This window comes from Salvelinus fontinalis, chromosome 11, assembly GCF_029448725.1.
Source record: "Salvelinus fontinalis isolate EN_2023a chromosome 11, ASM2944872v1, whole genome shotgun sequence".
Lineage (NCBI taxonomy): Eukaryota > Metazoa > Chordata > Actinopteri > Salmoniformes > Salmonidae > Salvelinus > Salvelinus fontinalis.
This window is the reverse complement of record NC_074675.1, coordinates 12,109,524-12,125,187: the sequence shown is the minus strand read 5'-3', so window position 1 is coordinate 12,125,187 and position 15,664 is coordinate 12,109,524. Positions and strand designations below refer to the sequence as shown.

The window sequence follows — 15,664 nt, the reverse complement described above, 5'->3', positions numbered from 1 at the left end:
CATAGTAATCAGTCACGTGCGGTCTGCCTCGGGCTTGGGGGGAGCTTCCTGCTTGTTATCACATTACCCATGGTCCTCTGAGGAGATACCTGCCTCCTTACATCTTTATATAGAGGATCCAATAGACTGGCAACAGTAGTGGGCAGGGGGGTGGGTGGTGTGTGATGATGTATCAGGGTAATAGGCATGGCAACACAAACTAATTTATTATGACAGCACACTGTTGGTCAATTAATCTTGACATTACATGTTGTTATGCCAACAAGAGCAGCACCCCAGGTCCTTGCCCTTTCCCACTGTGGGAACAACAACAATGACAGTGCAACAATAGCTGCAAATGGGGTAGGATGAATATGTAACAGAAAAAATAACTAGCTGCACAAACTGGTATTTGTGGTAAGAGTTACAGTATGTAAAACTAATGAGGAAGAAAGTGATTGAGTTTCGGACCAGGCCTCTGATTCCCTTCTTTGAAATGCTACTCTGGGGGTGGGTGAGGTGGGAGGTAGCGTACTGGGCATGTCATTTTATTTGTTTGAATGCAAAATGGTCAAGCATCACACTGTTGATGAGGGGAGATCTCCCCCTGCGCTCCATGGAGCACCCTCCTGACATGGACCCAGGTGTGCGGGGGGGGCAAGCAGTTTGGTCCGAGGAGGGCTGTTCTTCCCTTCTGTAAGCTGCGAGCTCAAAGCTCTGGTACCCCAGCCCCATCCTGCTGCCTCATGGCAGGCCTACTGGCTCAGTCCAAGGCCCGGGAGAGGACCGGGACTAGAGCCAGACAGAGAGAGACAGAGAAGTTTGTCTTTGCTGATCTACCTCCAGTCTAATCCTCAGGGGTGCTGTCATTTCTGAGCAGAATCTAAATGAAATAAACTACTCAGTAATTATTGTAAATCCTTTTTTGAAATGTTAGCTTTCAGTCACCTGTACATCTAATTTTCTTTTAAAATCCAAAACAGTCAATTTTGTAATGAGTATGAATAGCTTTTAGTGTAATACCCACAGAAACAGGTGTGGGGAAAAAGAAACAAATATTGACAGCCTTTGAAAATAAACGTTTTTAGAAATGTCATTTTTGATACGTTTGTCTGTGTTATTTAGAGTAATGGAGGCGAGTGTGGAGACAGCAGTTATGGATCAAAGCATTTCTAACACAGAGGTTCATTATTGTCACTGAAAACAAACACCTTTTGGTGTTTAGAGGGAGTGCTGTAAAATTCATTACAGCGCCTCCCTCTGAGGCCACAAGGCCCTGAGCATGGTGTGGTACGGCCCAACACAAACAGATACAGCTGCAGCAGATACACCCCTCAGTGTGGCCATGAGCTTTATGTGGCGCTCGCTACGGCATGACATGACATTCTCCATACAAGCCAATAATATCAGTAGTCTGACAACAAACTTTTAGTGGTAAACTTGAAAGAGAGAAAAGTGCGACAGTCTGCATTAATCTCTACAAACATCCTGGGGGTGGCAATGCATGCTGGGATTGCGGATGGAACTACAGCAGGTAATGGAGGAAGTAATGCTTTTAATAACATCCTCTTTGTTGTAGGTACTCCTTGGTGGGAAATAGTTATGAGACAACGAATGAGAAGTTATTCGATTTGATTTATTAGGATCCCCATTAGCCGACGCAAATGGCAACAGATAGTCTTACTGGGCACGTATCAAAAAAGACATTACAAACAAAAGACTATACAATTTTCATACACTACATGTTAATGTTTTGAAATGTATGTGTGTGTGCATCTATCAGCTACACATACATGTCAGTACTTACACACAACAAGTAGGTCACATGGGGGAGAGGCGTTGTGCCGTGTGGTGTTGCTTTATTTGTTTTTTTAAAACCAGGTTTGGTGGTTTAAAATACTTTTGAGAAGGGAAAATGTATGAAGAAAACACTGAAGATTTTTGTAGGGATGCAATTCAACTCCATTTGAAAAACAGCCACTTCTAGCAGCATCAGCCAACAGATGGGGCTGAAGAGGAGCTTCTGGCTTGGAGATTAATCCATGGATCTTTGTTAATGTCACAAGGCATTCCTCTGAGTTATACCAGAGATAAAGCACAAGATGCCCAACTCTGACAACACCATGCATTCAGCTTTACCTCCAGGAGCCAAGTCTTATAGATAACCATCTATTTCTATGTAGAAAAATGTAGAAACATTTGCTATGGCAATGGATTCATTCTGTTTTATTAATTCTGCTGCCTTCTCCCCTTGAATTTTCCTTATTAATGCCCTGTCCCCATCCTGGGAGTAGCTGTATTGATATTCCCTGGCACAAACACGTCGGTGGGCATTTATCAGGCTGGCAGCACTCGGCGCGGAGCCGCTCGTTTTCTAGTTCTGACTGAGTGCTGGAGCAAAAACTGTAATTTAAACTCTACTATAATGGAGTGGCTTTTGGTGGGGCTGCTTGCAGATAGCATCTCTGTCTGAGGCGCACCCAACAACCCCTTATTTAGTCTTTGTCCACATCACACAATGTGATAATTAGGGAGAGAGGTGGTACATGGGTTGTTACAAAGCTTAATGGGCTGGTTGCCACCGTGTCATTGCCAAATACAGACAGTGAAATGAAGGAAAGACCGAGTGTTTTGGAAGGGTAACACAACTCCATTGTGAGAGTGCTGAGGCACCAGGTTAGCTGTGCTGGCTAGGATTGGGGGGTGTAGTTTAGTAGCTAGATGTGGCAGGTGGCGTATCTTCAAGCCCTCTCACGGTGAAACAGTTCTGATATGAGGAACCATTACTCTGAGGCACAGGGGACATCAGAGTCACCCCCCTCCACAGTGTCTTCATTATGGCTTCCATATGCTCCTCAGTGGTGCTAATTTCATTAGAGCACCAAATGGCTCCAACACACTTCTATGAGGAGACCAGGAAGTGTTTGTCGCTTGTCATTTGTCAACCAATGAAAGTCTATCTCTGGTCTGGTGGGGTAAAGTCCAGGGCAGCACATACTGACCACGGACTACTGTCAAAAGCTTCTTCGGCTTTATTTCCCAAAGCAAATATGTTGTTGGTTTTAAATTAGCCAGACCAGACGCAAGAGAAATCTCTCGTCACTATCAGGCTCCCTGCGCTATGAATCTAGGACAGCATAATATGACAAGTGGCGTCATTCACGTTGGAGCTAAAGCAATAGAACTTCTCTTTTTCATAGGAACCATTTCCTGACACGAGAATTACTTCCACATGAGCCGGTGGATATGTCTATATTTAGGACATGGGGGGCTGAACGCAACAACTTCCACTGGATAAGTAGGTTGGGGTTTGGGGTAAACAAAGGATGCTGCTGTCCCAAACTAACTGCTACTGTTCCACAGACATTACAGGCAAAGACAAGTGTCTCCTCCGGAATCACTGGGTGGAACATTTTTATATAGGAGTGATGGGTTGACAGTTGATCAGGATTCCAATATGCTGTAGTCGTGTCTCCTGTCGGGGGAGGGTATTGATGGAGGGAAGAAACACAGGGTGCCCAGCAATACAGACAACCTTGGAGATTGAAAAAGTGAATTTGCTTTGAGAAAACCAACAATTTTGGAAATTAGACATACTTTCCAAACAAAACTCTAAAATCAACGCTGTTTGTTTTCTTGTCACCTCAAATGCCAAATGGGTTTCTAAAAGTAGTCACGGTACTTCTGAGTAAGACCATTAGTCCCTATCCACAATCAGTGATAATGGCCACTTGTACTTTGTTGATTGCAATTAGTCTCTAAAGAACAGATCCAAGGGTGCTGTAAGGCATTTGTGAGATGTCTACAGGAAGTAGCTACTCAACCAATCACCACCCTGTCACCGGGCAGGTTAGGGGACACCAACCACTAACATGACTCACGTGGGATTTTGTTGAGCTCATTCATGAACTTGTCCTTGATCTTGGAGAAGTCCTCGCTGGATCCGGTGCCAGAGATGTCGGTAGCGTTGGCACCGACCGTGGAGGCAGTGGTGGACATAGGGGCCGCTGCCAGGGCTTCCCTTCGACTCTCAGCCATGGTGGTGGTGGGCAGCCAGGCAGAAGCTGGAGGAGAGAGGGAGAAAGAGTTGAGTTTAACACATCTAATTTAATATAGCTTCCACTGTACATAGAATAAATAGATACAGAGAGAGAGGCAGATCGAAGGTAGAGCGAGAGAGAAAGAGAGACAGGGAGACAGAGTGAGAAAGAAAGACAAAGCAAGAGAGTCAGGTAAGATTAGCTGGTTGTGACAGATGCCTTCCAGGGACAGTTTTCTCTGGCCCTGCTATAGACGAGTGAGTGGATGCTCCCTCTGTATGACTAGTTGCTGGCTCAGCCTGAGTAAACACACCTTGAAACCACAATGATCCTGCAGGGTTCAACCAGCAGTCCCAGGCAGATGAAGCTGGCTTTCACACCACACAAAGTCTGTGTCCCAAATGTAGGGAATAGGGTTGCATTTGTGACATACACAAAGCCTCTAACACCTCCACTTTCTACTTTAAGTGTGAACTTTTATGCCGTTATCTATTCTAGTCATGCAACGGGCCCCCAGGCATGTGAATGGATTGAGAACAAATATAGTATTGCTAACCTTGATCCGATTGCCTTGTAGGTTTACTAAGTGTGTTTATGGGAGAAAACATATAATCAAATTTAGAGTGCAGCGTATTCACAGGATTAGATTGTTAGCTGTTGCTCACTCACTTTGCAGGCATTGACAAGCCTGTTAGCATGAGGTGATGTTGTTCACTCTCTTTGCAGGCATTGACAAGCCTGTTAGCATGAGGTGATGTTGTTCACTGACTTTGCAGGCATTGACAAGCCTGTTAGCATGAGGCGGTGTTGTTCACTCACTTTGCAGGCATTGACAAGCCTGTTAGCATGAGGTGGAGTTGTTCACTGACTTTGCAGGCATTGACAAGCCTGTTAGCATGAGGCGGTGTTGTTCACTCACTTTGCAGGCATTGACAAGCCTGTTAGCATGAGGTGGAGTTGTTCACTGACTTTGCAGGCATTGACAAGCCTGTTAGCATGAGGTGGAGTTGTTCACTGACTTTGCAGGCATTGACAAGCCTGTTAGCATGAGGTGGAGTTGTTCACTGACTTTGCAGGCATTGACAAGCCTGTTAGCATGAGGTGGAGTTGTTCACTGACTTTGCAGGCATTGACAAGCCTGTTAGCATGAGGCGGTGTTGTTCACTCACTTTGCAGGCATTGACAAGCCTGTTAGCATGAGGCGATGTTGCTCACTCACTTTGCAGGCATTGACAAGCCTGTTAGCATGAGGTGATGTTGTTCACTCACTTTGCAGGCATTGACAAGCCTGTTAGCATGAGGCGGTGTTGTTCACTCACTTTGCAGGCATTGACAAGCCTGTTAGCATGAGGCGGTGTTGTTCACTGACTTTGCAGGCATTGACAAGCCTGTTAGCATGAGGCGATGTTGTTCACTCACTTTGCAGGCATTGACAAGCCTGTTAGCATGAGGCGGTGTTGTTCACTCACTTTGCAGACATTGACAAGCCTGTTAGCATGAGGTGATGTTGTTCACTCACTTTGCAGGCATTGACAAGCCTGTTAGCATGAGGTGATGTTGTTCACTCACTTTGCAGGCATTGACAAGCCTGTTAGCATGAGGTGATGTTGTTCACTGACTTTGCAGGCATTAACAAGCCTGTTCGCATGAGGCGGTGTTGTTCTCTCACTTTGCAGGCATTGACAAGCCTGTTAGCATGAGGTGATGTTGTTCACTGACTTTGCAGGCATTAACAAGCCTGTTCGCATGAGGCGGTGTTGTTCACTCACTTTGCAGGCATTGACAAGCCTGTTAGCATGAGGCGGTGTTGCTCACTCACTTTGCAGGCATTGACAAGCCTGTTAGCATGAGGTGGAGTTGTTCACACACTTTGGGTTTGCCTGCTGTTGTATTTGAACACGCTGTGAACGCACGAGAGGACTGTGTTCTCCAGCTGTGTTGTCAACACGTATTAAATGACCCTGGCAGGTTTGAAAAAGACATGCTTCGGGGTGTTGAACACAAATAAAATAAAATAAAATTGCATTTGTCACATGCGCCGAATACAACAGTGAAATGAATACTTACAAGCCCTTAACCAACAATGCAGTTTTAAGAAAATACCTAAGAAGAAAAACACTATTTAAAGACCAGCAGTAAATAACAATAGCAGGGCTATATACAGGGGGTACCGGTGCAGAGTCAATGTGCGGGGGCACCGGTATCAAGGTAATTAAAGTAATATGTACATGTAGGTAGAGTTATTAAAGTGACTATGCATAGATAATAACAGAGAGTAAGAGCAGCGTGGTCCTGGATGGCAGGAAGCTTGGCCCTGGAGATGTACTGCGCCATACGCACTACCCTCTGTAGTGCCTTGCGGTCAGAGGCCGGGCAGTTGCCATACCATGCAGTAATGCAACCAGTCAGGATGCTCTCGATGGTGCAGCTGCAAAAACTTTTGAGGATCTGAGAACCCATGACAAATCTTTTCAGTTTCCTGAGGGGGAATAGGTTTTGTCATGCCCTCTTCACGACTGTCTTGGTGTGCTTGGACCATGTTAGTTTGTTGGGGATGTGGACGCCAAGGAATTTGAAGCTCTCAACCTGCTCCACTACAGCCCGTTGATGAGAATGGGGGCGTGCCCGGTCCTCCTTTTCCTGTAGTCCACGATAATCTCCTTTGTCTTGATCACGTTGAGGGAGAGGTTGTTGTCCTTGCACCACACGGTCAGGTCTCTGACCTCGTTGTCGGTGATCAGGCCTACCACTGTTGTGTCATCAGCAAACTTAATGATGGTGTTGGAGTCGTGCCTGGCAATGCAGTGATGAGTGAACAGGGAGTACAGGAGGGGACTGAGCACGCACCCCTGAGGGGCCCCCGTGTTGAGGATCAGCACTCTCCTCCCCAGTGGCTGATTTCTTTTGATTTTCCCATGATGTCAAGCAAAGAGGCACTGAGTTTGAAGGTAGGCCTTGAAATACATCCACAGGTATACCTCCAATTGACTCAAATGATGTCAATTAGCCTATCAGAAGCTTCTAAAGCCATGACATCATTTTCTGGAATTTTCCAAGCTGTTCAAAGGCACAGTCAACTTAGTGTATGTAAACTTCTGAACCACTGGAATTGTGATACAGTGAATTATAAGTGAAATAATCTGTCTGTAAACAATTGTTGGAAAAATGACTAGTGTCATGCACAAAGTAGATGTCCTAACCGACTTGTCCTAACCGACCAAAACTATAGTTAGTTAATTAACAAAAAATTTGTGGAGTGGTTGAAAAACGAGTTTTAATGACTCCAACCTAAGTGTATGTAAACTTCCGACTTCAACTGTATAGGCTATTTTATAAAGGGTATACAATTGCATTGATGTGTTCTAACGCAGGTTCTAGCTTGGCTTGAAACCCCTCCCTGAAATCTTTGCTAATTTCTATGAATGAACACAGCAATGAGCGCTTCTGTCAGCCCTTTGAATCTCCCCTCTAGTTCAAAGTTCCGCCTACACCTTCATGTTCTCCCTGCCTTCCCTTGTCTCCCTTTGAAAGGCAGCATCGAGGTGAGTGTGGGGGCTGAGCCGTGGAGAGGCACGACGGGCCACGACAGAGACACTTCAGTGCAGGCAGGGAGAGGACTTTCGGAATATAATGCCGCTCTCAGGAGAGAGTAGGGTATGTGGGAGGAGGCATCTTCTCTTCTATAGCAGATAGGATTGATCCCGTGGGAAGGGAATGGAGGGCATGTATTGTATTGTAGGCTTCAGGCGTAATGTTTTCATGTTCGTCCACGTCAAACTCCAATCCGAAGGGCCCTAATGCACACCTGCTAAAGTTTCCCACTCTCCTAACAGGCGTGAGTGAGTCATAGGCTGAACAAAGGAGCTCCATCAAAGGGCTGTAATTACAAGAAACCCTGAGCAGAAAACAGCCACATTTAGGAGCACATTTGCATTGTGGGAACAAGAGAGACAATCTATCCACTTAGAGGCCCGATCAGGGTGGCGGGGCTGTCATTAAAGAGAACATCCGACACTTTGGAACATTAGGGAGATCTTTGTGACACGCCCTGATCTTTGGTGGCGCCCCCCTTTTGGGCCCCTGTGAAGAGTACAGACCCACCTACCAGGCAAATGACCCATATAGCCACTTTGTCCTCAGCACAAAGGACCTAGGCCTAGATGCTAAACTGAAGTGACAGAGCTGAAACAAGTAATTTATCTATTTGCTCTCAGTGCATTTCGTATTCATGTGCCCAGTTACTGAAAGAGATGTAGCGGCTGATGTCGAGACTCAGAAACGTGATCAGATCATTTTGTTCCTCTGTTCTCTCTCAAGGTCAAAGCACCAAGTGATGGATGCTATTGGCTCTTTGCCTATAAACAGGCTCTTGGAGAATGAGTGGCTATAGGCTACATGATGGGGTAACTATATAGTACAAGAGTTGATATCACTGTTGTATTAATGCATCACCACTGATGCGTTATAGAAAGACGTTCATGAACAAATTATCATCAAATGCTTAAAGGATTTACTAACTTGGGCCTAGCTTAAGGCGGCCATTTTAATGTTCTCTATGTGCAGGCATATAAAGTGTAAAACACCTTGGATCAATATGACATTACTGTCAAATGCATTATGCTTGGAGAGAGAATGTTCTCAGGCCTACTGTGAGTTGGAGACCATCCACAGAGACAGTGATGCTTCTCATTTCAAGGATCATCCCAGAATATTAGGGTTATTCTGTCTCATATTCTATGTATACTTGTATGAACAAGTCTCGTATAGAGGCTGAAGACCCTTGTGTGGCAGGTGACCGACTTGAACATGGAGTAGCATTCTGTTCTGGCTGGATGGCAGCTCATTTGCCTCTTTGACCTTTTCCCCTTTCCATGGGCTGCTATCGCCATAGCGATCTCCATTTCAACAGTAAGTCAATACCTGCCCTTTCAATTACCTTTATTATAAACCAACTTCAAGCCAAAGCTAAATAATACATCACAGAGAGCATGTTAAATAATGCATGCCGATAAAATTCAGAAATGCCCTTTTCACACATAGCGTCAATTTTGTTATAATGAGAGCACTTCCTCTCACAGTCATGCACCAGCATGCCCACTACAGTATGTTCCACTGCTGAGGCAACACGTCAAATGTACCTAGTCTGTCAGATACAAGGCCAGCTAAAATATCAGGACATCAAAGCCTGGAAATCTCTCAAATCAACATGCCAAATAAAGATGGAGGATAATGGATTCAGGATAGTGGACAGATTAAAACACGACCAGCTGCTTTTCGCTTTCAGTCGTTTTCCTCTAAGCACAACGAGTCTGAGTTTCTACTTCCCCTCATCCATCTCAAAAGCTCATCCCTCTCAAGGTGTGCCATGCAGGTGTTAAAGCCCTACCCAATTACAGGACAGCCAGATGGCTTAGCAGGGCCCCCATCACACCCTGCGCCTGGATGGCGGCGCCCACAGACCAGACCAACTCCTCCCCACTACCCAGCCCGACTCACTCTAACTGGGTCAGCTCCCTCCCTCTCTCCCTCCATGCCCAAACCCCCCCCTCGGCCCTCTCCCAGGTGCAACACTGGCAATGATGTTTATCTCTTCCTCTTTCTCTGTCCCTGTATATTGCTTGAGAAAGATAGATATAGAGATACTGTAGAATTATTACTACTAGAAACATGTTTTTAAAGCTACCATCAAGGTTTAGGTTTGGAAAGAGTGCTGCTTTCATTCCGAGCCTGTTCTTCTGCAGGTTTCCCAATTTTTGCCAGGACTCTCAGCGGGCAGAGTGTTTTGGACCGTGCTGTTTGAGGAAATTACAAGGCTGCCAAATCAGCCGGGCTCTAAACCCATTGGAGATGAGAGGGAAAGCTGAAGCCAGGGAAGCCAGAGCGATGAGTATTGCAGTCAATTTCATGAGAAAAGAATCAAAAAGTTTACTTTCATGTGAAGGACATTAAAAAGAATGGGAGGAATATCCAATGACAGTGCACCTTATGTGTAGAATCCATGAGTTAAATAGCCAGTTAATGTTTAATTATGTCCATTTAGTGAAGAGTTAAATGTTGGGGCTAGGCCCCTTTTTTCTCAATTTCCACCTGAATGACGTGCCCAAAGTAAACTGCCTGTTGCTCAGGCTCTGAAGCCAGGATATGCATATAATTGGTACCATTGGAAAGAAAACACTTTGAAGTTTGTATAAATGTTTAAATAATATAGGAGAATATAACACAATAGATAGGGTAGGAGAAAATCCAAAGAAAAACCAACCAGATTTTCTTTTTTTAAGAGAGCATGCTGTTTTCTAGCTCCCAGGATGCAACTCCTATGGCTTCCACTGCGTGTCAGGGTTTCAGGCTTGTAACTTCCAAAAGTAATAAGAAATAACCGTTTTAGTACAGGGACATTGGACATTGAAAATTTATGTTTTTGAGCTCCCTGAAGACAAGACTCACCTGCTAAAATCGGTTTCCTATTGAACATACTTCTTTACGTAGGAAATATTATAGTTTGATTACGTTTTAGGGTATCTAAGGAATAAATATAAATATATTTTGACTTGTTGAAACAAAGTTTAGGGGTAGATTTTCGGATTCCTTTATCTGCATGTTGAACGAGTGGATTACTCAAATCAATGGTGCCAACTAAACAGACTTTTTGGGATATAAAGAAGGATTTTATCTAACAAAACGACACTACATGTTATAGCTGGGACCCTTCGGATGGCAAATCAGAGGAAGATTTCCCAAAAATAAGTGAATATTTATTCGCTATTTGTGAATCTATGAAACCTGTGCCGGTGGAAAAATATTTTGATGTGGGGCGCCTTCCTCAAACAAACGCATGGCATGCTTTCGCTGTAATAGCTACTGTGAATCGGACAGTGCAGTTAGATTAACAAGAATTTAAGCGTTAAACCGATATAAGACACTTGTATGTACCTAAACGTTTAATATCCATCATTTTTATGATTATTTATTTCAATTGCGCGCCCTCCAGTTTCACCGGAAGTTGTCCCGCTAGCGAGACGCCTATCCCTGAGAGGTTTTAATAACCTCTTATAAAGGAAGAAAGAGAGACACTCCATTTGAAGTACTACTGTCATCCATCCCCATTGCAGATTAAAAACCTCCCAAAAGAGGTTCCCAAAACATTTCCAAAAATGGTGGTTTAAAACCACTCACTCAGTATTTGAGGTGCATGTTAAGTGAAGCCATTTCAGAACGACGTTGGATTGCAAAATGTAAACTGTGCTGCCATATCCAAGAATGAAGGAACTTAAATGTATTGAAAGATGAAGGACGACAATAAACAATTTGAAGTTGAATAATTAAATTGAAAGTTGTCTAAAACCTATCATCCACTGGAGACAGAGAGAGCACTTGCCTGAAATTATGCTTTGCTTAGGTTGTAAATCAAATCAAATGTTATTTGTCACATGCGCCCGAATACAACTGGTGTAGACTTTACCAGGACATTCTTGCTCACGAGCCTTTCCCTATGACGCAGAGTTTAAAAATAATAATCAAAATTAAATAGTAACACAAGGAATAAAATAAAATACACAAGAATGGAGCTACGTATATATAGGGAGTACCAGTACCAGATCAATGTGGAGCTATATACAGGGAGTACCAGTACCAGATCAATGTGGAGCTATATACAGGGAGTACCAGTACCAGATCAATGTGGTGCTATATACAGGGAGTACCAGTACCAGATCAATGTAGAGCTATATATAGGGAGTACCAGATCAATGTGGTGCTATATACAGGGAGTACCAGTACCAGATCAATGTAGAGCTATATATAGGGAGTACCAGATCAATGTGGAGCAATATACAGGGAGTACCAGTACCAGATCAATGTGGAGATATATATAGGGAGTACCAGTTCCAGATCAATGTGGAGCTATATACAGGGAGAACCAGCTATAAACAGTGGGTACCAGTACCAGATCAATGTACAGAGGTATGAGGTATTTGAGGTAGATGCATGAAGGCAGGGTGAAGTGACTAAGCATCAGGATAGATAATAATACGGTATTTGAGGTAGATATGTACATGAAGTAAAGTGCCTAGGCATCATGATAGATAATAATAAGGTATTTGAGGTAGATATGTACATGAAGGCAGGGTAAAGTGACTAGGCATCATGATAGATAATAATAAGGTATTTGAGGTAGATATGTACATGAAGGCAGGGTAAAATGACTAGGCATCAGGATAGATAATAATACGGTATTTGAGGTAGATATGTACATGAAGTAAAGTGCCTAGGCATCATGATAGATAATAATAAGGTATTTGAGGTAGATATGTACATGAAGGCAGGGTAAAGTGACTAGGCATCAGGATAGATAATAATACGGTATTTGAGGTAGATATGTACATGAAGGCAGGGTAAAGGGACTAGGCATCAGGATAGATAATAATAAGGTATTTGAGGTAGACATGTACATGAAGTAAAGTGACTCGGCATCATGATAGATAATAATAAGAGTAAATAAAGAACAGATTAGCAGCAGCAAATGATGAGTGTAAAAGTGTTTGTCTGTAAGTGTGCCTGTGTGTGTAATGTGTATGTATGTATGTGTGTTTATGTTGTGTCAGTCTGCGTGTGTGTGTTATGTGTGTGTGTGCGTATGTAGAGTATGTGAATGTGTATGGATTTTTTGTGGGATTGTCAATATATAGTGTGTGTGAGTGAGTGTGTTTATGGTGTGTATATGTCAAAGGTTCACAAACTTTTTCTGCACACAACCCCAAATTGACACTAGAAAACGCAGGGGAGCCCAATAAAAAAAATGATATTCCCTAATTAATGCTGTTTGATCATATTCACTCAGTTTTGGGTCTGTTATGCCGTCCCAAATTAAAGTAATGACATGAAAGCGCATTAGAGGTCCTTAGTTGACACTAAAAGGTTGTATTTTATACTCATTTGAAGAAATATTTTGTAACTTGTTTGATAAAATTACAGATTTTCTAAGTGGACCCCATTTCAATTTCAGGGGACCCCAACCACAAGTTTGGGAAACACTGGTATATATAGTCTAGTGAGTGTGTATATGGTGTGTATATATAGTCTAGTGGGTGTGCATAGGGTCAGTGCAAGATAGAGTCAGTGCAGCTAGTTCAGGTACCATTATTGACTTTTTAGCAGTCTGGCTATTTAGCAGTCTTATGGCTTAGGGGTAGAAGCTGTCTAGGAGCCTGTTGGTAAGCAGGAAGGCAATAATAGTGTTGTAATTGTTTGTCAAAGAACAGATGAGAGAAAGAGAGAGAGAAAGAGAGAGAAAGAGAGAGAGCGAGAGCGAGTGTTTGGGATAAATGCTCCAGCCGGGATCGATAGTCTGAATCAATGGGAGAAAGTGCTTTTACTACACACCAATACAGAGGAGGGGCCAAGGGCTCTTCAGTCTGATGTCTGTCTGTTATGGTGGAGGTAGTGACAAACGAGTAGCTCCAACAGACTCATTTTATATAAACTACTGTATGAATCCACTTTACCATCTATTACAGCGCTTCTTAACACCCATTAACTACAGTCCGACTGCGACTGTGCAGCCGTCCATCATTTCTCTGCTCTCAACAGGTGTTTGTTGGTTTCAAATTCATTCCTGTTTTGATTACATTTGAAAGCTCAGGACATTCCGACCATTTAAAGTAATCCTCGGCGAGACACTTGCAATTGCTTTACAGACACGGATAAACTAATAATCAGAGTGAGAACACTGGTTTTGATCTGAGGGGAACACTAACGGAACACTAACAGTGTAATTACAATAAATTAAATTAAATGAAATAAACCAAATTAAAGCCTGTGTTTGGGTGCATAAATAGGCTTGAGACAGGGGGCGCCACATCAAACAATTAAGTTCACTATATTAAATCGGGGAGATATTCATCTGGAACATACCAATTAAAAATATTAAAGGAATGCCCCCGCTTCAAAACCCATTCCATTAATGTGTGGATAGCTCGCCTGCATGATCAAACAACAGAATGGTTTTAGTGCTATCTTCAAGGAAATGGGAGCGTAACAAATTGTTGTGTATTTCAGAGTTCTACTTCATCCAAGGCTTCATTACCACCTAGAGAGGAAGCTTTGAAAATACAAGAAAGTATAAACAACAGATTACTGCTCACTTTGATTCAATGTGCCGTACATTTCCCCCCCTTCATTCTTTAGATACAGGTACTGTATTCACTATCACTTGAGCTGAGTGAACGGGAAACATAACATGGCCATGTACTAAATATTGATGGTAAATATCCCTACTGGCGTTTCATTATTAGAGAATTGCTTGAAAAGTGTGTATCTTGGATTATGCTATTTGCCTTTCAAACAGTTTCAGACATTTCTTAGGAGGCCAGTTTGGACAGCTGACATGCGGTGCAGACAGAGAGACACTTGATGGGGCCAGGCCTTGGAGTGCTCTGAACTCTGACTCCAATGAACTGGGCCATTGGAGTGGCACATTAGTTGACAATTGCTATTTTTTCCAGAGTGGTGGACAAGCTGCCAGTCAAAAACTGGAAGGATACTCATTTATTAGAGGATGGTCTGATGACACCCGCCCACACACTTGCGCACACACACACACACACACACACTTGCGCACACACACACACACACTTGCACACACTTGCACACACACTCACACAGGTATGCGCGCACGCACACACACACACAGGTACCGCGCGCACGCACACACACACAGGTCTGCGTGACAACACACACACACACAGGTATGTGCGCACGCACGGTGCAAATGATTCAGCATGCTGCAAGGGGAGATACGAACAGTGTGAGTAGAAAGCCCAGAGCCCAGCTCTCTCCCTGTCCAGCATGGGTCTTTACTCATCTGCAGGCAATCTCTAGGGGTAATGGAACTGGAAAAAGTGATTAACCCCGCTTTGCGGCGAGGCAGGGACAGCTCTATTAAGCCAATGCAGAAAGATCCCCCGTTTTCAATTACTGCTCGCAAAGGAGCAGAGGAAAGGTCTATGAAGGAAAAATAAGGCCTTAAATACAGGCAGCCGTGTTGGTCAGAACCTGACGGAGAAGGGTTTAAGTTGGCCTCGAAACCTTATCTTCCAATCCATTTCCTCCCAGTCACCCCCCTGGTCCTATTCATCTCACTAATAATGGAATGTCTGTGTCTCCTGCACCCTGAAACATGAGCCTGTCAGCTAGGGGCTAAGCAGGGCTCTGAGTCCTCCTGGGGTTGGGGTGAGGAGGAGAGCCCTGGGGGGGATCTAGGAGTCTAGCCAAGCTTGGATGGACTTAGATGTTTGGGTAAAGCCACCAGAGGTCAATGTGAGCCCTTTACGATGTTGGTTTTCTGGGACAATCTGGAGGTTTCCAGGGCTAATTGGCTAATGATAAAACCACTCCAGCTTGCACATATCTCCCTGTGCTGAGCTCGGCCACAGAGCAGCAGTGATGTTAGTGGTTACCACCCCTAGGGTCTCATTACCTTCCTTCCTTTCCAGCTGTGAGAGTAGAGCTCTAAGAACTGGGGGATTCACACCTCTCCTCTGTCCTTTCTCCACGGTCAGATTACTTTCTTTTAAACCTTCCCAGTTCCCTGCTCGTGGGATTATCTCATTTTGGACCATTAGGCTCCATTACTCACACTCACACTAAAA

The 15,664-nt window shown here is 43.8% G+C and overlaps 1 protein-coding gene across 6 annotated transcripts in view; it reads right to left on the bottom strand.

Annotated features, from left to right (window-relative positions):
- The window catches only part of LOC129865047 (synaptotagmin-1-like), a 221,717-nt gene that overhangs the window by 51,425 nt on the left and 154,628 nt on the right, over window positions 1-15,664 (bottom strand). For all 6 annotated transcript variants that reach the window (XM_055937473.1, XM_055937475.1, XM_055937474.1 and 3 more), the window contains one exon: window positions 3,861-4,043. In XM_055937473.1, the coding sequence (XP_055793448.1) occupies window positions 3,861-4,017 (157 nt within the window). In that variant the 5' untranslated portion in view covers window positions 4,018-4,043. The remainder of the gene's footprint in view (window positions 1-3,860; window positions 4,044-15,664) is intronic.